The sequence below is a fragment of the Rutidosis leptorrhynchoides genome, unplaced genomic scaffold, assembly GCF_046630445.1.
Source record: "Rutidosis leptorrhynchoides isolate AG116_Rl617_1_P2 unplaced genomic scaffold, CSIRO_AGI_Rlap_v1 contig140, whole genome shotgun sequence".
Classification (NCBI taxonomy): Eukaryota; Viridiplantae; Streptophyta; class Magnoliopsida; order Asterales; family Asteraceae; genus Rutidosis; species Rutidosis leptorrhynchoides.
The window spans coordinates 2,948-26,023 of record NW_027266393.1 but is presented as its reverse complement, the minus strand read 5'-3'; the positions used below and the strand labels follow the sequence as shown (position 1 = coordinate 26,023).

The window sequence follows — 23,076 nt, the reverse complement described above, 5'->3', positions numbered from 1 at the left end:
CATTTATAATTTAAGGTTTATAAAGTTTGTTTCTCTTTTTGTTCATGTACAGTTTACTGTAAATTTGAGTTTTTGGGTGTTCGAGGAGAGGAGCGGAGGAATAGGAGGTAAACCAACCACAGAGGTTATGAAAAAAAAGTCATTGTCAAGTACATTTGAGCTTCCTCTTCAATTGGAATCCATTGAAATAATACTAGAATCTCTATTGTTAATGTCTAAATTATGGTTTTCGACTTCTTCTTCCATGTGCAGGAACAACACGAAAATTGAGTTGACTATTAGAGTACTAATTGACACAATGTTACAAGTCAGTATTGGATTTAAAACTTCCATTCACTATATAAAAATTCAATAGGTAAGTTTCATGTTGGAAAGAAAGTTGTATGTGATTGAACCTGATTGATTTTACCTATTCGGTTTCATCAGCTTAGATTATTGTTGCATTTGATCATTTTTTGCCCTGGAAAGTATATCGGTTATTAAGGATTGTGCAATGTTCACACATGGTGGAACTTCTCAAGTAGGTAAAGAAACAATATTTTGTTGTATGAAGTTTCTTGTTTTAAACCATCGATTTATGTTCGTCTCTTTGGTTTGATGATGTTTGTATGGTATTTGGATTTGCTTCAATCAGTAAAGATGCATGAATTAACATAAAACGCAACACATGGTGGTTTGTTGCTTTGAGATAGAATTAAGCTGTATTAATTTACTGGTAATCCTCGGTGACCAGCTTAATTCTCTGAATTGAATATCTGCTAATGAGACTGTTTTTGTAGGCAAATGCTTTGAATTGGGGCTGAAATTATGCTTTTGTTTAAAAATTCAGAGTATGTGCCTTGTCTCCACTATACAGTTGTTGCTCCAGATGTTGCTTCTTTTAGACACACTTTAAATCAAAAGAAAAATGGCAGGTTAGATAGAATAGAACTACACCAAAAATTCTAGGTGGTATTGCATACTGATTCAATCATTATAGCTACTTATTATTGTCCCAGGGAAACAATAAACTTTACTGTTGGACTTTAAGTGTACTCTTTATTGCAGAAAGTGTGTTCTATTTTCATGGGAGAAGAAAGCTTTAAGAGTCTAGTCTTTGTAATATAATATGATGAACATATTTTTTTCTCACCAAATGTTGTATAAGTCCTCCATATTTTTTCTCACCAAAGTCCTCCTTATATTTCATTTGTAATCATATATGTAACAATAACTTTTTTGTATTAATAAAAATTGCTCTTCCTAAATAATTATGCATTGACATGTATTGACTCTGTAAAGTAAAGTAAATTTGTTTGTCATTGCAAATTAGCAAAAGAAAAAAGATCGAATCATGCAAATGCAAAGTAAAAAAGAGATTTGAACTAGAAATTCTAATAGTTTATGCATGTGAGATTCTTCTTCTCTCGAGTCTTCATGGGAAGCCTTTCAAAAAAATCATGTCACTGTAAAAAAAAAAAAAGAAATTAGAGAATGACTTAATTTATATCAGGTTAAACTTATATTACATGATTTTAATTTACATATTTTTGAAATTTTTTTCTTCTTTTCTAAGCAGCTCTTATTTCGTGCACCTTTTCCTCATTTTACACCGAGTTTTTTTTAATTCCCTTTACAATAGCACCATCCATCATTTCAACAGAATCTTCTGTTGTCATCCTCTCATTTGCCTCTATATCTAGTATTGCAGCAACTTCAAGACGCATTTGAGCCATTAATTTAGTAACATATGTTGTAGCAGCTTCCGACTCAGAAGCCATATGTGAAATTGCTAAGGATTTCCCCCGACAAATATTTAAAATGATCTGAAATTGCAATTTGGGGTTCTCGCTTACCGCTATTCCACTGCTATCAATAACACTTCCACTTTTAGCATCCTTGGTCCACCGTTCTAGAATGTAACTCTCGAGGATACTTAATACATTCCAAAGACTAAGAATTCGAATAGCATGACTACACAAGATGCCAAAAAACTCAAAATTTCTACAGCTACAAACAATAGTACCTACTTTCGAATTCAAGGTCACAACATGTTTTTTCGTGGCCTCAACTCTAAAAACATTATACTCGAACATTGGTGGGTTTTGATGATTAACCTCTATGATCATACTTCTCATATTCTACTTGTACTTTAGAGAAAATATTTGTTGTGTAGACCTCTCTAACTGCCTTCAACAAAGGGACATCCATTTTTAATGATGGCATCTTCTGATTCATATCAAAATTAGTATTACCATCACTATAACGCAAGTCAGACACTAACCTGTCAAAGTTGTTAAAAAACTCAAGAATATTTTACGTGGGCTTCATGTAAAGTCTACACCGGCTATTGAAGCTTTCGTTTAATTGAGTAGTGGTAGCACCGGCCGAAAATGCATGTCTCCCATAAACCAAAGCCCATTTCTCGTTCTTGCTAAACAAATCTTGTATCCATTTATTTTCTCTAAGTTCGTGTTTATCAAGCATTGACTCCCAAACATCAAAAAAATCATCATAAGCATAAATGCATCTTTTCAAGTCTTCGCCAAAAGAATCCGATTTCTTGAAGGCATGATTTAGGTTCTTGATGGCATTTTGATACAAATGCCACAAACATAGTCGATGACACAATTCAGGAAAAACACTTCTAATCGCTTTTGCCATAGCTGCATCTTCATCGGTAAATATTGTCCTTGGTTTCATCTCACCCATAGCCTTGACAAAAGTCTTGAAAATCCATTCAAAGGACTCGGCAGTTTCATCATACATTAGAGCCGCACAAAAAATAACAGTTTCTTTATGGTTGTTAAAACCAACAAAAGGTGCAAATGGGTGACCATTCTTATTGGTGCGATAAGTAGTGTCAAAACAAATGACATCTCCAAAATATGAGTAATCTGCAATCATGGGTGCCTCGGCCCAAAAAATATTTGTGATGAAATCATCAACATCAAGTTGAATATCATAAAAGAATCACGACTTTTCAATTTTCCTTGACTGCAGGTAATTTAGCAAGGTGTAAGCCTCACCTCCTTCCATTTCTTTCATTCTCTTGAAACTTAGATGATTGCTTATATCTTTGTAAGTGCATCCTACATTCTCTCTTCCACCAGCTAGATTACTTAGAAACTCAAAATTTAGCTTTACCTTATGCTAGATTGACTAGTCAATTCAATTTGACTAGCTAAAGTAATAGAAATTTTTCTTTGTGATGGCAATTTATATTTACTTCGAGGGGTGGCAAGGATATGGTTATGTTCCTTTTCAAAAGCTATCACGATAAATTTGCCATCGTCTCCCCGGGAAATGAACATATGAGCTGTACACGCATAACGGATTTCCTTTCTTGCCCTTTTCCCTTCACTGCTATTTTGATTTTTGAACCCCTCTTTAAAACATATAAATTTTTGAGATATAACTTCATTATCAACCTTACTCTTAGTCACCAAGCTTTTTCGAACACTGAAACCAATATCGCCTGCATATTTATTGTAATGGTCATAAGCTTCTTCCTCAATAACAAATATTAAACTAATATATGGAGCTAAGTTTCCATCCGTCATACCATGTTTTGAAGGAAGATTAGACTATTGTGAATTTCTTGATTCTTGTTGTTGGAAAAGATGTATCAATTTATAACACTTATGTAAAGTACAGCGACAATGACATTATCTAATATACAAAAAAAAGAACATGCCATCTAGTCTAGTCTAGTTTATCGAGTTCTTCTCCAATAATATGATTCTCATGATAGTTATGTACAAACTCTAATCAAAGATGAATTAATATTGATAAGATTATAGATTATTACATGTGATAATAAAAAAACAATAACAACCAAAAGAAATGAGCATCGTGATAAAGGAGTTGAAACTCATTGTTAAACAAAGAAAACCATAATGGTGGTGAAGGATTCAAAAGCTATTGTTAACAAGAAAAAAAGAAAAAAAAATTTGGCGGTTCCAACTGTACAAAATTATTGACAAAATAACCTTACCTCAAATTGAAGTTGAACAAACTCTTGGCTGCGAATTATGATGAGAGAAAAAACAAAATAGAAATCCTATTGAACATATGGATTATGCCAGAGAAGATGGGAAAAGTCGGAATTTCTAAAAGAAAAAACCTATTCACGTGAGTTTGACAGACATTTAAGAGTTAACGGATGTTTGAAAAGTTAACGATGTTATCAAATTGTTAAATACTGACTGTATTATTTTTTCCATTTATAATTTTCTTAAAAGACCAACATGCTTTACACCAAAAGACAAACATCTAAAATGAAAATTTAATTTTAAAGGTAATTTTTTTATGAGAATAAAAATAATATTTTTGTTTTCAATAATTTTAATTTTAATATTCCAAACAACAAAGAATTTATCGACCAATATTATTTACGTATTAAAATTTAGAATTATATGTCTATCAACTAATTTAACATTAAGTTTATAGTTCAATAAAATAATTTATTGAACTTCTTTCAATAATTAAATTTAACTTATAATAAAAAGTTATAATCATAATTATTATGCAATTGTAATTTTGAAAAATATCAAAAAAAAATTCTTAATTTCATCGTGTGAGATCTATTATATAAATCCTCAACTTTTAAATTATAAGAATTATTTGTAATTCAATATAATATTCTAATTATTATTTAATTATAATTGTTTTATAATTAATCATACTATTTGGAGAAAAATATTATAATTATTTCCTCTTATTATGAGGATTAAATAATACTTTTATATAGTTAACGGACAGTAGAATGGATAATTATAAAAAATAGTAAACGGAAGGAGTAATCATAAATTATTTAATAAAAATAGTCGGTGAAATTAATTATAGAATTTAAAGGGAGTGGTTCTATATTAAGCTAATTTAAGAAGTTAAAAGTAACAGTAATCGAGACGTTTTCTTGGTTTTTCTAAACATAATAGATATCATATTTTGTAGATTTAAAATTCGACGATTTTTTCCATCATGAACAATCATAAAATTGATAATATGACAATAAAATAAAAAATAATGAAGAAAGAAAGGTAATTTTATACTTTTTAATTTTTTAATAATTATAACAGTTGATTTTTCTTCACGTCATGGTTAATTTAATCGTAAAAAAAAAAAATTAATTGTGATTAAAGTTGAAATTAAGAAGAAGAAGAAGAAAATTCAAAATACGAAGAAAAAAATATTTTTTAAAGATTAGATTGATTTATTTTCTTTTTGTTGCATGAATGATGAAACAACACATTTATTCATAAAAAAAGAGAACCAGCACATCCGTAATAATTTAATGAAATTATTATATATTAAATAATTTAGAAAAAAAATCTATTATTAGTAAATAATCCAAAATCCAAAATTAATATTAAAAAAAATATTTTCATTTAAATTTGTGAGAAGCTCCACAATCCTCTAATTTTGGAAACCTTGTGTTAAAGAGTTTTATTACTGATTTTACCTTAGTTTCAAATTTGGTGCAATGTCATCTAAGTGAAAACGGTGTCGGATTGTCGGTGGTAATACATGATGGTAGAGCAGTTTGATCCGTGTAAGGACCAAATGAAGCAGAAAGATCGAGAAGCTATTCATTCAAAAACAAAGGCTACTAAGGAATGAAAAGGCGTAAATGTGAAAACTTACAATTAGCAAATTATGACTTATACTTGTGCTACTAGTAATAATCATCGTCAACTTTCTTCGATTATAGTATAATAACATATATCATCATTATAGCAAGGTGATGCTGACTTTTTATTTATGAAAAAAACAGTCAAACACGTACAATATTATACTGCAATTAAATTATGTTGAAATTCCATCCGAAATATTTATACGTAAATATTTAATTTATTCCAATTCAAGCTTTACCTCAAGAATTTTTTTTCCCTTTTTCAAAACCTTGTGTTTGGTCTCTCTTTTCAAAATATCATATTTTATCTTTATTTTTGTTATTTCATTAGATTATTTTGTCAGTGTCCATTAAAAATTATCTATTTATCATCATTAATTAATCGTAACTCAACATATATATAATATGTGTCAAAATAATACATCTCATCTTATCTGAGTCCAGTTATAACCGAATAGAAACGAAAATCGATTCGAATCGACCAAAAATTAAACCGAGCCGATCTAAACTTATGGAAATAAAATAAAACTAAACTAACACAACTTAATTAATTTTTGCGTCATCACCAAATCCTAACCTCTTTACTCCTCTCCCTTTATCACCACCCAACGACGCCTTCTTCTCTTACTCTCGACCTCCACCGTTCCTCATCCCAAACACCCACCGCCACCAAAGCCTAAACACTCAGCTCTCAAACCACCCACCGGAACTCCCGCTACTTCCGCCTTCCGGCCCGTTAAACCGGGAGAAGTTATCTCCGATGACCCAAATCAATCAAATAAACAAACAAACAGTTGGGTTTTGTTCGCAATAAGTAACATTAATGAAACGTGCTTGGAAATTGGGGTTGAGAGAAAGAGCAGATGGGAGCTTTGGGTTTTGTTCGACTCTATTCTGATCAAAAATCTTAAATTTAAAATCGCCAATTCTGCTCCCTTCCTCTCTAGTATGGCAATCCCTGATGATGAAGCCACCCTTTCTCATCTTCTTCTTCTTCTTCTTCTTCCTCGAGCTGATTTCTCTCTCTCCTTCATACGCAATCGATTTTCTTTTCAATTTCTTCAATGCGACAACCGATTTCATCCTCATCAACGATGCCCGAGTCGACTCACCAATGATTCGAATCAGTTCTGGTTCGAATCATAATAGATGATATGGATCAAAAACTATCAAACGGAACGTTTTGCCTTTTTCTTTTATTTTATTTATGGTTCACTTGAGGAATTTAATTTTATTCTACAGTAATTCTAAAATGACATTACCGACAAAAATGACGCGGGCCCCCAACGAAGCACACATGTCCGAAATATAAAAATCCAAATCATTTGTTTTCCAAAGGTTTTTTAAACTTGATCTCCGTCATCATGTTTTACTAAAGCTGGAATGGGGATAACAAAAACCGCGTCTGCTTCAAAATTCACACCTTTTATCCTTTCATTCATTCATTCATTCAAACCAAATCAATTCTCTTCTCCTCAAATGATCTGATTGATTAAATTAAGCGCACTGGGTTGGTTTTTGCTGACTGTAGATCATCCATTTCTATTAAAATCAGGAAAATTACGTACTGAGTAGTAGTATAGAAGGAGGAGAAGATGATAGAGAGATATTTGGGAGCTCAAAGATCTAGAAAGATCCATCGAGCTCTCCGTCACGGGAAGGTCACATTCCTCTGCCTTGTCTTGACCGTAGTCGTCCTACGTGGCATAATCGGCTCCGGAAAGTTCGGTACGCCCGAGCAGGACTTCAACGAGCTACGCGACCGGCTTCACTTCTCCAGGAAGCGCGCCGAGCCCCATCGCGTCCTCGAAGAGTTCCAGACGACGGCGACGTCAGACAACAACGATCCGAATAATTACAACGCCTTTGATATCAACAAGATATTGGTCGACGAAGGTGAGGACGACAAACCTGACCCCAATAAGCCATACACTCTCGGTCCCAGGATCTCCGATTGGGATGAGCAGAGAGCGAAATGGCTAAAGGAAAACCCTAATTTCATCGCTCCGAACAAGCCTAGGGTTCTCTTAGTCACGGGTTCTTCGCCCAAACCGTGTGAGAACCCGGTCGGAGATCATTACCTGTTGAAATCGATTAAGAACAAGATTGATTACTGTAGGTTACATGGGATTGAGGTTTTTTTGGAATATGGCATTGTTGGATGCTGAAATGGCTGGATTTTGGGCTAAGCTTCCGCTGATTCGGAAACTTTTGCTTTCTCATCCTGAAATTGAGTTCCTGTGGTGGATGGACAGTGATGCAATATTTACAGATATGGCATTTGAATTGCCATGGGAGAGGTATAAGGATTCTAATTTCGTGATGCACGGATGGAACGAAATGGTTTATGATCAAAAGAACTGGTTTGGGTTAAACACTGGCAGCTTTTTGTTAAGGAATTGTCAATGGTCTCTCAATTTGCTCGATACTTGGTCTCCAATGGGTCCGAAAGGCAAGATCAGAGAGGAGGCTGGAAAAGTGTTGACTGCATACTTGAAGGATCGTCCTGTTTTCGAAGCAGATGATCAGTCTGCAATGGTTTACATATTGGCCACACAGCGTGACAAATGGGGCGAGAAGGTTTATCTCGAGAGCACATACTATTTGCACGGTTATTTGGGGATTCTGGTAGATAGGTATGCGGAAATGATCGAGAACTACCATCCAGGATTCGGAGATCACAGATGGCCATTGGTTACTCACTTTTGTGGGTTGTAAGCCTTGTGGCAAATTAGGGGATTATCCAGTTGAAAGGTGCTTGAAGCAGATGGATAGAGCATTTAATTTCGGCGATAATCAGATTTTGCAGATTTATGGCTTCACGCACAAGTCATTGGCTAGTAGGAGAGTTAAGCGAGTTCGGAACGAGACGAGCAATCCACTCGAGGTTAAAGACGAACTTGGATTGCTTCATCCAGAATTCAGAGCAGTAAGGGTGTAGTCTTCTGCTCTCTTGGTTTATCTGTAAGCTTGTCAGTGTATCTTAATTTGTGTTTCTACTTTTGTGTCCTCTGTTAGATCTAGAGATAGTAATTCTTTTGTTCCTTACAAGTTTGTTTAAATTATAAAATTGTCATCGTCTTTTCAGCAGAATAGAGAGCAATAGTTTGTTTCAGTGTTGTAACTTTATGTTACATTTCAAGCCTTAAAAAAGAGAGAATAAATAAATTATACGCATTAGTACATTTCTAGTAAGCTTTCACGCACTTCATTTTCTACAGCAAACTGTCCATTTCAGTATATTACAAATTTCTTCTTCAAAGAAAAAAGATATATGCTATATTAGTAGCTAGAGGGCTTGCTTGCGCTTATTGAAGGTGCCTGTGTGTTAGGTGAAAACGAGCAACATGTAGCAAGTAGGTTACTTCTAAAACAAGCAAACAGCACATACAAAAGCTCAGTGCCATATTAAGCTGGTTCCAAAATGAAACCAACACCATCAGAAAAGTGCAGTTCGAAGATATTGGAACTAAAAATATGATATGATACTAAGACTTGTCGTTTATGAGTAATTTCTCATCTTCTTTATGGCAGATTGAGATTATTGAAGATTGAAGATTGAAGAAGCATCTTCTATTTAGTCTAAAATTTCAGGGCACCATAATTAAATTGCTACTCAGGGGCTGGATATTCAATCGTTGAAGTGAGAATCACAAGTTGACAAAGTTTAATGATCAGATGATTGTCTTGTGTTTCCAAAAGCAGACAGTAAAAGCAATTATCCATGTATTACTCCCAGATCACAACCTTTTTTTCTTTTCTTTTTTACAAAACCATCGACTCTGTAATTAAAAAACAACAACAGTATACTAAACAGACGAAAAAAACTATTCATACATAAGTGATAAGTGTAAGTAGAGCAAATATTTTTAAAGGAAAACTAACTTAAGATTTACAACTGCCAAGAAAGCAGCCCAAGCCAAACACATCTTAACCAAATCAGCAGCGATCGGGTTTACCCGTCTAAACACCCGAGAACACCCAGCAAGTGCCCCGAACATCCCCAGACACAAAACAACCCGACCCATCTAGCACCGATCCACAACGTGATCGGATCCCAAGCCAAGCTCAAACCCAATTGACCCAGATACAGAGACAGAGCCGTCGGGTTGCTGTGCAACCCACCTTCCGCCCACACGAGCCAAGCCGAAAGACCCATCAAGAGGTTCGAGACCGTACACATGATGTGGATTATCCATAAAGGAGGGAACCAAAACGGTTTCGCCAACGTGGCATACCTCTTACCCGACCCAAATAGGTAGATGTTGATTAAGGTTAGAGAGAGAGGCAGAGCAACGGCTATGGCTAGTGATCGAAGCCCACGTTTCGCCATAGCCATTCTTCTGGTGTCGGGTTTCGACCCATTAACCCTGTCGGGACGCCTGTGTGACATCCGGTTCGTCGAGTTTGGTCCCGTTGTCGTAGGTTGTCCGTCGTAGCCATTGTGTAAAAAGCAATTTTTCAGATGAAAAAGAAAAAACAGAGGAGATAGAGAAAGAGAGAGTGAGTATTGAGAGGAATTTTAGGATTTATAGAGTGGAGCGTGTAATTCGCGGTAATCTGGGAGTGACATGTGGAAGCAGAGGGTGGTGGACAGGAATGTACGAGATGTGTCAGCTATGCATGAGTCAGTTCCTTTCTTTTATTAAAAAAAATGTAGGAAGTGAGCAGGGGGATATATTATGTACACGTGGAAAAATGAAAGGGTATATCGGAGTCTCAAAAACATTGTGAACTTATCATGAAACTTGACTATTGTGGAGTCGGCGACGATGGATTGGATAAATGCAATTTATGCGGTGAGGTGTGAATGTGATCTGTAGTTTTGTTTTGGGTATTGCAAGGTGTTACGTGTTGAGATTATATGAGAGCATGGACTAGACGAATATAAACCTCTTTAAATTAATATTGTCGAAAAATTTATTATTTAAACGAAATATTAATTTATCCACGTATAAAATTTTTAAAAATTTTAAATTGAGATAAATTTTTTTTCTTTAACAAAATTATTATTTTATTTAATATTATTTTATCAAGATTATAATGTATTTATAATAAGACCATATCCATATACATTTAGATCGAGATGATTGGATATTTGGATTGTTTTTCACCTAGTAATGTAGTGGAACTTCGATCATAAAATTGTACTAGTAGTGTAGTGGTGACTTTGAAAAAGTGGACCATCTTAAGAAAATAAGATTTCTGTTAATTTTCTTCTGACAAAATGTTAGAATTGTAGTTCTTCCAAAATGATATCTCACTGATATCTCAGGTACTCCGGAAGAAGGCATTCTTCGCCTTTCGGAATGGGAGATTTGTGTTAATTGGTATACTAAGATTGAAGGTAAAAATTTAGGTATCATTTTTTATGTTAAAATTTAGGTATTTTTACAAATCTTTACTTCTATAAAATGATTATATTTTTTAAATTTTAATTTAATAATTTAAAAAATATAATTAAATGTATAATCATTTAATACGAAAAAAATATGTAAGATACTGTATCGATGAGAAATTACGCGAGTCAAATCCAAGATCGACCATCTCCCAAACTAAAGCTCTTCTAAAGAACATAGTACTAAAATTTTCGAACTAAGAATGCTCCAGGAGACAAAGAAAAAAAAAAAACTTTCGAACTAAAAATGACGTAGAAACACGTGAGCGTGTCAGAGTGGTAACTTATCGGGCATGACTAAAAATAATGTGAGGTTCGAATCCTGCCGCTCACGTCTTTATTTCACACTTTCTACCCATTTAATCCTATTTTATTCTCCTTGATAATAGTTTTAACAAGCTTTAATACCATCTCAAGGGCCACGGCCACAACAAACTAGGGGAAAAGCCCATATCGCTGTAACAAAAACAATACTCCACTATAGGATATTTACACGTGTGTAATAAAGAGTAAATTGGAAATAAAAAGTGAAATTAATTCGGGCAAAATTGGACAGAATTAGTTTTTGAGGGAATAACTACACCATTTAATGAACTTTAAGGGGCAAGAGGGAAAAAGAAGAAAGCTCAAAACACATTTTTAAAATTGAAAATTTGAATCGAATAGCGCCAAGGTTGATAAGTAAAATGTAATTAACAACGGAAATATCCACTCAGTTGATAGAAATACATAGATACTACTAGTTCCCTTCCTTGTTAGTTGTGAATTGATCACCTTATCCTCAAATCTTTCCAATTAACTTGAAGAAACGAACCTGTCAAGTGATTGCATAGAAGAGTCCCTTTAGGAAGAAATATGGTAAGCTTAGTTCACTACTACTTCAAATCCAATGAATCAAAACAGAGGTTTTGGTCCGAAATTTGATACTCAATTAATTTGTTTTTCGTTTCAATTTTGGATCAGAACGATCACGATACTTCTGACGATTCCAAGCAAAGCACTGTTGATATGTCGGCTTTTGTAAGTTCCTTCAATTACAATGTCCTTGTTTTCAAGCTTTCTTTGTTGTTTGTTTGATTATTACATGTACATATTCATGAATTTGTATCGAGCTTTTGACATCATATGGCCTTCTTTTCGATGTTGATCATATTGTCATTGTGTGTTTGTTTGATCAAACTGTTTGCTTCGTTTTTTGGCAGGTGACCGATCTTCTTCAGCAGATGGTAATTTCAGTTTAGGTTTAGATTCGGCATAATTTAACTTCACCAACTGATATTTTCTTCTCTCTTTGTTTACAGCAAAGTAGGTTTCAAGTAATGTCCGACTCAATTGTCAAAAAGAATATCCTTTCCTTTTCAATTTATCGAATTCAATCTAGTTTTCATAGTATTTTGGGTTGTTGAAATTTCTAGATATAAATTAGCCTAAAATTTGTTATAGATTAGTACAATATACATGTGGTGCTATGTTCTTGATATTCTTGACACGAATGAACTAGATGACAGGGAAGTCGCATAAACGAGTTGGAGCAAAGCATAAACAACCTAAGAAACCGAAATGGGAGTTGAAGGTTCTCCTTCACCTTTGACCCCATCCAAGTCAAAGCTGGTGAAGCCAAGGAAGAGGAAGATTCTGCAAAGGATTAATAACTATAATGACATATGTATCTACCATGGCTGTCAAGTTTGTGTTTTGTTTTGGTTATAGACTTATAGTTTAACTAGTACAATGTTGAGTGCTAGTCTGCTAGTAGTTCAATATTTCCATGCTCACTCTTTTTGTTTAACGATAATGCCGTGTAGGTAGGGAACTCTTGATTCCCTGATCCCAGTTTATGTATCTTCTGAACCAGCCTTGTTGGTTGCTTGTTAGTTTGATTTATGAGCATTTTAATTGGCAAAGAAACAGTTGCTTCTTTCTGGTTATTTATGCAAAAAAACAATGACCCTTTAAGATGAAATCCACAATGATCCAGTTTTTTTTCTTATTCCAAAACTATATAACTACAAATAAATAATCAAAGAGTATTACGTGTCAAGTACGTTTAGCTCCGGCAACGAGTAATGGCACTACAGCCACGGCTGTAAGGATTAGCCTCTGCACCAGTCTGACAGTTGTAATAGGACGCACCCTTTCCTAGAACACGGCGTTGTGTCACGCTTCAGTGCATCGTAGCTTATGTAACTTGTCGTGGCTAATATGCGCCTGTTGATCTCCGAGTCCATTTCGAATTCCATTTCATCTATCATGCACTCTGCCATAGAGCCTTTGCACTCTGCCTTTTTAGGTATCATTTTTATCTGGTGATCACTGCTTGTAGACGCTTCTAAAGCCGATAAGACGAGAAATGCAGTGAGGCAGATGTATAAGGATAGCTGGAGACTAGAAGAAGAAGAAGAGGTTGCCATTGTTAGTTTCTTGCTAGGTGAACCTCACCATGTGCAAATTATATATATTATGAATATGGATGGGTGCGCAACTTAAAATAATATTAAGTTGTATGAAAATGGTATCAGTTTATTTTTATTGTATTACAATTGGATTTTTGGTTTTGACCGATTCGTTGGTTGGTTGGTTTTGGTTACCCTTTTTGTCTCTTTTAGGATATAGTATTAGAGGGTAATGTAATGGTTATGGTTGTTGCAGGCCCTGCACCATTGACTAAACTCTATAAGAAATGTCATTTAAAGCAAGTCTTAATCAAATACCCATATCTAAACTCTTAGAATATGATGATAGAACTAGAAGCAAATATGAAATATAATAATCCACAGTTAGATGCATAAACATGAATGTTTCTTCAACATCTAATAAGGCATTAATCCGACAAGTATATATAATAGGCTAAAACTTTGAAAAAGCTTGGCTGTCTTCATCTAAGTAGTAGTTAAATTAACACAAGAAACTGAAATTTTCACCCACTCAATTGCTTCATGAGTTAACTTAATAACTTTACTTGACCTCTTAACAACCTACCCACAAGAAAATGATACTACTATTATTTAAAGACATAAAAAAGAAATTGGATGACTTAGTTTAAAATCATACTAATAATCTTAAAAAATGAAGTAGAAACATATCCAAAGCAATTGAACTGCCGAAATCAGAATGGTGCGATAAAGGGACAGAGAAAAAAAATGTCTAAGGTCATGCAATTTTTTTATTTTTATTTTATTATGTAAAGAAAGAAAGAAATAAAATAATTGAAGTAAAAAATGTGGATTCTATTTCTAGAAGTAAGTGAAAGTTGCCTCAAGATCTCTTCCACATTTCCATCTAGGCTCCTTCAATTCACACACATTTCCAGAACAGGACAGGAGGCTAGTTATCATTTTAATATTGGGTCAAGTTCACCAAATGATATCTTTATCAACTGTATCTGTACACGTTGGGATTATTCATCAGCTTATTACATTGAATGTCATGATTTTAAAACACATACTACCAATTACATAATATATACAACACCAAGAATCCAAGAAAATTATTCTAAACAGCACATATAATTTCCAGGCAAGAAAATTACAAAGTCAAACGGAGAACATAGATTTCCAGACAGAAGACAACTTTCATTTCATTTCCTTTTTTTTTTCCTAATAACAGAGTCAATTTACAAAGCCAAGCAATCGTATCTTCTCCATCAAACCGTATAAAATTAACAAAGCCCAATGGTGCTATTTGTATTGTACAAAATACATATATTTTAATAATACAGGGAAGACAATGCTGGTAATACTATATACCTGGCCTTCAAAATTCTGTCACGGAAGAATTCGGAAACTTCTATCTTTCAAGTTTGCTTAGCAATGCGTCGATTGCGGGAAGCTCCTTCGCAATTTGTTCCCAGTCAGGCATACCCTATTTTTTTTTTAAAATTCCGAGTCAGCAAGACGATCAAGCAATATTAAGTATACTGTGCAAAAATCCAAGCAGAAGTTCTGTTATGCAAGAACTTACTTTCCCTGATCTTCGAACTCTCCCATCTAGGCGCAATATTAATGTAGACATCCTCACCAGGAGTTACTCCTTCAAATTTCTGCTGATCTCTTATCCACCTACATAAAAGAAATATTCATGCTTAGCCAGAAAAATTCCTAAACATTTCCACAATCACTGACCATTAATTGGAAGTTAAATTTTTCAAACCAATGGAAAAAACTGAAAGCAAATTTCCATACTGTAGACTAGAATCTAGTATGTACATTGAGTAAGTTCATAAATAGAATCCCGTAGTGTCATATAACATAGATAATCCTGAAGTTTGTTGAGATCAGAATAGTCTAAACATGGAATGGTACGGATGTACAGAATACTTGGATGATGGTAAAAGAAGCATAAAATGCAGATAGAGTAGAAGATCACCTTTCCCATTCTGCAGGTGATACTACTTCTGCCTTAAATCGAATTTCTGCTTTCAACTTTGATTGTCCAACAATGTACTGAGCTCGCTTATCGAAATCCTCCTATCACAGAGCAAATGTGGTGGGTTATGGAGGAACAAACATCTAAAAGCCAGGACCATGGAACAAATGTGATTAAACTCCCAATAAATTTCAGAATTTTAAATGTATGGTTAGAAAACATTATTAAACTCAAGTCTTAAGTAAAAGGCATTCAAGTGGCAAACTAAAATATGCTGAGAAACAGAAGGGCCAATCTTCCATCTTGATTTGCATTATGTTCAAAGATGGAACCTTTCAACTCACCCCAATAGAAGGAAGAGCGGCAGCTGCTTTCGGAGTCGACCCAAAGCCTTTTCTTCTCCATCTTTTGTTCCTTTCTTTCACCCCAGATGACTGGAATCAAAAGAACACCTCGCCTGAGAAGATCAGGTCGGAACTTTTCTGCATTCTGCATAGCCCTCGAAATTGTTTCTTTTGTCCCAGCTAAGATAACCTAAGTCCAAGGCTCCATTAAAAATAAGACAAATCTAGGTGACATAACAAACATGAAGCTAGCAATCTATTGCAGACAGAAGCATATCTGATTTCTGATGTGCAAGGTACTGACTCACCTTGTATCATACGGAAATATAGATCACACAAAAGTCACCATACGTAAAAATATTAAAAACTCTTCCCCCACAAAAGATTTTTAAAAAGCTATATTACAGTTCTTGTAGATAGTAGCTCAATACTCAAGAGCACATTAAACAGTTCATGCAAATTCGAATTCTAAATTATTATAGCAGAAAACTCTTCTAATAATGTGGAACAGAAAAGGAAAAAAAGGTGGTTAGAATGAGACTAACCGGCCGAACAGTGTCCCGTAGTTGTACCAATTCAACAACCCGATTAGTGGAAAGGCGCAGAGCAATCTTGAAAGAGTTTCATCTCGGGTAATCTGTGCAAGTTGTTCTTCCTCCTTTTTGTTTTCCCACAAGAACAATGCCACAAAAACAATGATCCCTAGAATGCAGATATGAAAGTTTAGTTACTTTAAAAGATGATCATAAACATTCTACTCCAATTTCTGAGCAAAACAGAACCCAAATATGTATCAGTTCAACGATAATTTATGTCCACTGTATTTGATCTCTGGTATACCTCCAATGTTAATTGCTACATTTCCAGCAGTTTCCAAAAGATCAGGAGCGCCATTGCCACCATTAATTGCACTGATCAGCCTGGGTATGGTGAAGAAGGTTGAAATTCCAGCAGCTGCAGTAAATGCCACATAGAAAAATCTCCTGACACCACGGAATGGTGCTTGGACTTCGCTGATTAGCTTGAGATCTCTTCGAAAGCCATATCCTATATCCTCCCCTCCCACCTAGCCTGTCAACATAAGGAAAAACTATAACAACTAATTATCCCCTGTAACATCTTACTCAAAGAAACCACTGATTGGTTTAGACAAATGCTTTGATATTCTTGAAGTAAGTTGACTAACCTCTTCTTGCAACTCCTTGAATTCAGTTAAGGTTCTAAAAGAGGCCAGATCCGGATCATTCAGTATGGTTCCAAACTTGAGACCATAGTCCCTCAAAGCAGAACGGAGGCAGTCAGCAGCTTTTTTTCCTTCGCCTCTTCCTCCATCAGATTAATTAAGGATTAATTTAGACACCGGAAATATAACTTAGAAAACAGAAAAGAAAAAGCATATAACCCTACCGATAAGCATGGCAGCAAGCTTTGTTATAGAGAGCAGCTTGAGCCTCCACAGGGTTGGGGTCTAAACTAAGAGCTGTCTCAAACTGAATTAAAGCATCTTTAACCTGAAAGTGAATTAAGAATTCGATAAGGCATTAGACATTTACAGGAAAAATTCAGACCGAATTAACACATCCAATCAAAATGTGATTCTTGCACATACAATGCATGTAAGACCTCGATTTCTAACAAGTAACTGAAATTCCTTATCCCCATTGAAAAATTCTCAACCAAACAATGCCCCTATTGAAATAGCATACATATAAAATTCAGGTGGAATGTTGAATCAAGCAAGAGCTAGGACCAGGATGAGTGATGACCAATATTCCTAAAGACTCGGAATCAAAATCTAAAGTTGAATAAACCCATTGAAAGATGAAACTGGATTTCAAAAGAATACCCGTCCTCTGGAGAACAAGGAGAGGCCTAAATTGACACAGGATTCAGCAGTCTGTAAGGCGTCAGCTTCCTGAGATGTGGAAGAGGAAGACGAGACAGTTGAGAAACGGCCATTCTTCTTCTGGGGTGTCAAAATCGTTGTTGCTTTGTGGTAGTTGAAAAGATATGGCTTGCTTTCCAAGAAGCAGAGAGAGTTCCGGAATCAGTGCAATACCAGCCACACCGACAGCCATAGCCATTAAAAAGGATTTTACATGTACTACTTGAAGTGGATAATCGATGCTGTTTAGTATGAAATACAAACGATGTCGTTTGCCAGGTTGGTTCTTTTTTTTTTTTTTAAAGGAAAAACGTAGATTAGAAAAATAAATTAATGTAAGGATTTTTTAAGTATTAGAATAAGTATCGGTTTATATTTTAAAAAATAATTATAATTATTAATTTAAGGTTTTATGAGAATGGAAAAAATACACTTTCTATAAAATATACTCCATAAATGAATGCCAATCAATCCATCAATAAATATATATATATATATATATAATACTGAATCCTTGGAAGCTGACGTGGCCCTTCAGAATTTTAGCTTTCCTGCTTTTAAACGTAAAACTTCTATCTTCGACCTAATTATACACATTTATTACGAATTTACCATCATTAAATGTATTCTGCCCGTTAAAATCCTTAAGCTTCAATTGATTAAGATATTTGGCCCCTGTACTTTTATTCATGCATCATGTGGTCTCACTCGACAATAAAAACCTGAAAACGACGTCGTTTAATAATTACAATTTGTTTATACAAATTATAAAATTGTCTAGGAAATCTAAAGAGACTAATCAAATTCTACGTTTCTAACTTCAAAATAAAATAAAATTCTACGCTTCTTCTTCGTCTCCTTCTCTTTCTCTTCCCCCTCAGAGCGTTCCATTCTCCATAAATTCTACCATTTTCTATTGCCCTCCTTCCTTTTCTAGGCTATTGAAGGAATTTTGTAACTAGCAGTGTGTAATTAAATCGGGTTGTCAACGAGTCTCCGTAGGTTTTCGTTTTCCATCCATCTAATTGTGTCTAATTGAATCGGGTTGTCAAGAAGTTCATCGTGAGGTTTTCATTTTTCAACTAGGTTTTGAACTGGTCGGCTCCTCCAACTCGTGGTTCGTCCCATAATTGGTGAACTTCTTCTCAGAGATGAGGGAAAGGTGATGTTCATGATGTGCTTCCGCGAGCTGGTTCCAACCTTATGTGAGTTTGCTTTCCTAATTTTATCTAATCTGGCAATCAATAATCATTTGTGATTGATTATATATGTTAAAAACATGACTTTTTCTATTTTGATTGACGATAGAGAAGAATCCGGATGATTACACAAAGCATATAATTAACAAACGGATCATTTAAAGGTATCGTCAAATGGTTAGCAGTAACATATATGCCATTAGCCCTTGGTCGATTTAGTTGGTAAAGACACCATTCCGGAAATTATTTCGCATGGAAAATCTTCGATTTGCATTCCATTTTAGGGTTCTTCATTCGCCTTGGGTTCTATGATTCTACAACTTACTTCAGTCTTATTGTTTACACGTTTTGTTTCTTACAAAGGATCATCTATTCTTTTGGGACCTGGAATTTCGTTTCTTACAAAGGATTCTCTGATTTTCAGTTTCAGTTGTGACTGGTGAGTCCGAATATCTTCTGATTTATGATTACAAGATTCCTTTGGTGTCAAGTCCAATGGTTACAAGATTTTATACTATTACTATCATCATGAATATCTCTCTAATGGATACTAATGGGGAAAACATATTTAAGTAAAATTTTACTGGTGATCATGAAGTGGAAATGTTAATGCTTAAAGTGGACATCTGGTAGTGGTAAGTGTGGTTTACTTCATGATGTATTTTGATACATCGATAAGTACTAAAATTGTATGCAGTTCTTTAATAAATATAAAATATTTAAGCAGTTAGGTATTGATATTTATTTTCTTTTGTAAACATTTTACATATGCCAGTTCACTTTCTGTACCCTTATCTATCATTTGATATATGCTCCATTTAACGGCTTGGTAGGAAAAATTATTCTCTTGGTTGCTACGAGAAAACTTGAAGCTTGCTTTCTATATTAAACAATCCATGTTATTAGGGCGTGGGGAAATTGCAAGTGTACAGAGGACCATAGTCTAATCTGTTGTGCTATTTTGAAACGTTCCACTTGCACCTAATGTGTGTAAGTAGCTATTTCATATATTGATGTTTACGTTTCATGCATGGTCGTATTTTATACCGCATTCAAATGAAATTTTTATGAGGGAAATTCTCATTACAGGTTCAAGCAATTGGTCTTCAGGTATTTTAAAAGCATGTTGCAGAGAGAAGGCACTTTCAAAAAATGAAGAGAATATATTGCAAATCAGGGCATGAAGTCATGTACATATCATTTACTTTAAAGTTATAAGATACTTTATGGAGACTACATACTCTTACAATTTCTTCATTATGACATTTAGCATCGGAAGCCATGGGAAGGACAATTCAACTGGGGTTGTAAAAAATGTGGTTTTGGATACAACTTTTCTCAAGGAGACTGCCATGGCCTCATGATTTAAGATGTCAACTTGGAGAGCAAGCATGTTCCATACAAACTTACTGCAATTTTGCTCAGGGCTTCAATTATGGTATCGTTGTATCCTTCTATTGATTGCTTGAGTAAACAGAATCATACAATTAAGAAATAATGCATAATCTTGTAGTATTAAGAATAACATTAATATTGATCATATGGAGCTGTGAATTAATCGTCTCACCAATTTAGATGAGTAAAACAAGGTTTATTTATTCTAAATTAGGATTGTACTACTACAGGAATTCTTGGAGGGGGGTTTGATTGATTGGAAGTTTAAGGATGTCACGATGTAGTTATAGTACACAAGTGTTAACTAATTACTCAAGTCATGCCAAAGAGAAAAGGAAATTAACAAATGTATAATTTTAATTTATATTCAATACAATAGAACATCAAGATGTGCTGATGGCAGTAGCAGGTCCACCTGATTGAATGATGGCAGTAGCAGGTCAGGCAGATTGAATGGAGAAGATGTGCCGCATGCTGAAGCTTCGGTTGCAATTAAGGCGATTAATTTGGCTAAACGACTTGGATTACAGGAAATCATGATAGAATGAGATTGTTGCACGCTGAATCTGAAATTGCAGAAATCGGGTACAAGTTTGACAAGTTGTGGTTTGATCATCGATTCCAATAAAAGTCGGGCAAAGGATTCTCACGTTTGCGCTTTTAGTTTTGTTTGAAGAGATTCTAATAAAGTGTGGCTGATATGTTAGCCATTCATGTTAATGTTCCTACTTTTCATTATGTTGAACACTATTGCTGCAAAATACTAACATTAAGATGTTACCATTTTTTTAACAACAATTGACTCGTACATGTAGCTCGATTGACATATTTGTAGAATCAATTAAAGGCAAGAATGCATAGAAAATAACAAGAAGAATGAAAAGTCTATTTGTGAGATGGATGACTAACCGAAAATGCAAAAACTTTCAATATATAGATTTATGCATTAGGAAAGTTAAAAACATCAGGTAGCTCTACTCAAATACTATTACAAGAATGAAAGCAACACGAAACCTTTAAAAAGGAAAAATAGTGACTAGGTACATGAGGATTATTCGGAGACGAATCAAGATTATGGCTTAAACAATAAGACTCTTCAGTTCAGTCGTGGATAAAACAACTCAAAAACACTCAAAATTATTGATATATGCCCCTCACTTTATACATATATATAAATAGATATATGCATATATCCAGAATATATTAAATTCATGCCCCTCTTTTTCCTCAAATTTTCGTAATTATATATAGATATTGGTTATATATATACACACATATAATATACTATGGCCTAAACATTTCAATTTAAATGAAAATCGAACAAATTTTAAAGACCTCTAGGCCAAACATAAAATATACAGGGACTAATATGTCATAATTTTGGAGTACTGGGCGACGGGAGACCCCATTTTAAACACCAACGCTTCTTAATGGGCCATTATGTATGAGAAGGAAAGCATACAGGCTTTTCTAAAGGAAGTTAATTTTCTGGAGGACCAATACGAATTTATTCATATTTGTGAGGAACCATGCAGCAACATGTGCAAAAATTGCACCTTAAAAACGAGATTTCCTCCTCCCTTCTCTACACTCCGCTTTCTTCTTTCCCAAACAACACATTAACACACTCTTTCACTTTCCTTCATCGCTCTTTACGATTTTAAGCAAGAAAGTTTTTGGGTAAGTGTTGTTCTTGTTCTATTGTCTTGAATCTTCAATTTATAAATGTATCTCACCTTACTTCACTTACTTTTCTGTATCTCTTTTTCTAGGGCTTCTACCAATTCCATCATTGTTGCTCTCCTCAAGTTTTCCTACCTTGATTTTCAGGTTCACTTTCGAAGAGGTAAGAGATTTGATACTCTTATGAGCTTCGGGTCTTGATTAGCTTCAAAAATAGCATGAGACATTCTTTTTGTGTCTTTTTGTTTCTTCCCAATTTATTTGTTGAGAACTTGACTTCGTTGTGATTCAATGAGTTCAATTTTGATCCCATGTTGGTCATGGCCGTACTTGTTTTGTTCTTGCTTCGACTCCCAGTTGAAATTTTGTCAGAGTTTTTTTAGTGTCTTTTTGAAAGCCTTGCATCTTGGTTAGGTTTGAAGATTGCCACGTGACTTCTCTTTTCTTTGTGTTCTTTTGTTTCTTCCCATTTATTTGCTGAGAACTTGAATTTTTGTGATGTACTGGGCTAAACATTGGTCCAACGCAGTTTACAATCCGACTTTTTAAAATAATCTCGATTTTGTCTTCATCAGGTCTGATTTTTGGCAGTCTTAGCATTTTCGGGTTCTCTTCTGCTTAAACACTATGTATTAGGTCACATAGTCTAAATGAAAATGTCTAGGTCATAACCCAAAGTTGAAATTAGGTCATATACCTCTATATGATCATTTAGTTCTAAGTTAACTGAGCAAGTTACTCATTGTATGATGTTGTTTTTATGGCATTACGCCTAGTTTCTATTAACTTACCCTAACTTTGGAAAAGCTAACCTGATGATATCTTCGTTTGATGATATTACTTTTAATGCCTTCATTGTATGACTTGTTTCATCATCTGCCTTTGTAAGCTAATTTCTTCATCTTGTATATGTGTATTTAGATGGCTCAGACCGGACGCCCTTGGGCAAAGGAGAGAATGTGTCACCAAACATGATGACATGATGACACATCGACACCTTTTGTGGAGAAAGCTTTACCTGACCTACCTCTTCAAGATTGGGCGACTATCTCTTTTGGACAGATGCAAGGCAGCTGGACCGAAGAACAGATGTTGGCTGCACTTACTAATGTCGATGTGAATCCTTCAATCTTTGTCCCTCGCCTTCCTGCTATTGGGGAGAGGATTTATGAGAATCGTTGTCGGGGAGAGTG

The 23,076-nt window shown here is 34.6% G+C and overlaps 3 protein-coding genes and 2 pseudogenes across 3 annotated transcripts; 2 read left to right on the top strand and 3 right to left on the bottom strand.

The window, feature by feature from the left end:
- Positions 1-1,586: 1,586 nt before the first annotated feature.
- On the bottom strand, positions 1,587-3,542 carry LOC139881305 (protein FAR1-RELATED SEQUENCE 5-like; annotated as a pseudogene).
- A 3,667-nt stretch (positions 3,543-7,209) lies between these two features.
- LOC139881301 (xyloglucan 6-xylosyltransferase 2-like) lies at positions 7,210-8,555 on the top strand. The gene is given in 3 exon segments (XM_071865803.1): positions 7,210-7,752; positions 7,754-8,317; positions 8,319-8,555. Coding segments are annotated over 3 exon segments (1,344 nt in total).
- Positions 8,556-9,483: 928 nt separating this feature from the next.
- Positions 9,484-10,007, bottom strand: LOC139881304 (translocator protein homolog). Its single transcript, XM_071865805.1, is given in 2 exon segments — positions 9,484-9,623; positions 9,626-10,007. Coding segments are annotated over 2 exon segments (522 nt in total).
- Positions 10,008-10,355: 348 nt separating this feature from the next.
- On the top strand, positions 10,356-12,661 carry LOC139881303 (heat shock factor-binding protein-like; annotated as a pseudogene).
- A 2,137-nt stretch (positions 12,662-14,798) lies between these two features.
- LOC139881302 (protein LOW PSII ACCUMULATION 1, chloroplastic-like) lies at positions 14,799-17,805 on the bottom strand. Its single transcript, XM_071865804.1, is given in 13 exon segments — positions 14,799-14,873; positions 14,973-15,011; positions 15,013-15,070; positions 15,378-15,478; positions 15,722-15,772; positions 15,774-15,911; positions 16,267-16,328; positions 16,331-16,423; positions 16,562-16,792; positions 16,904-17,043; positions 17,129-17,232; positions 17,568-17,710; positions 17,781-17,805. Coding segments are annotated over 13 exon segments (1,260 nt in total).
- Between the last annotated feature and the right edge of the window lie 5,271 nt (positions 17,806-23,076).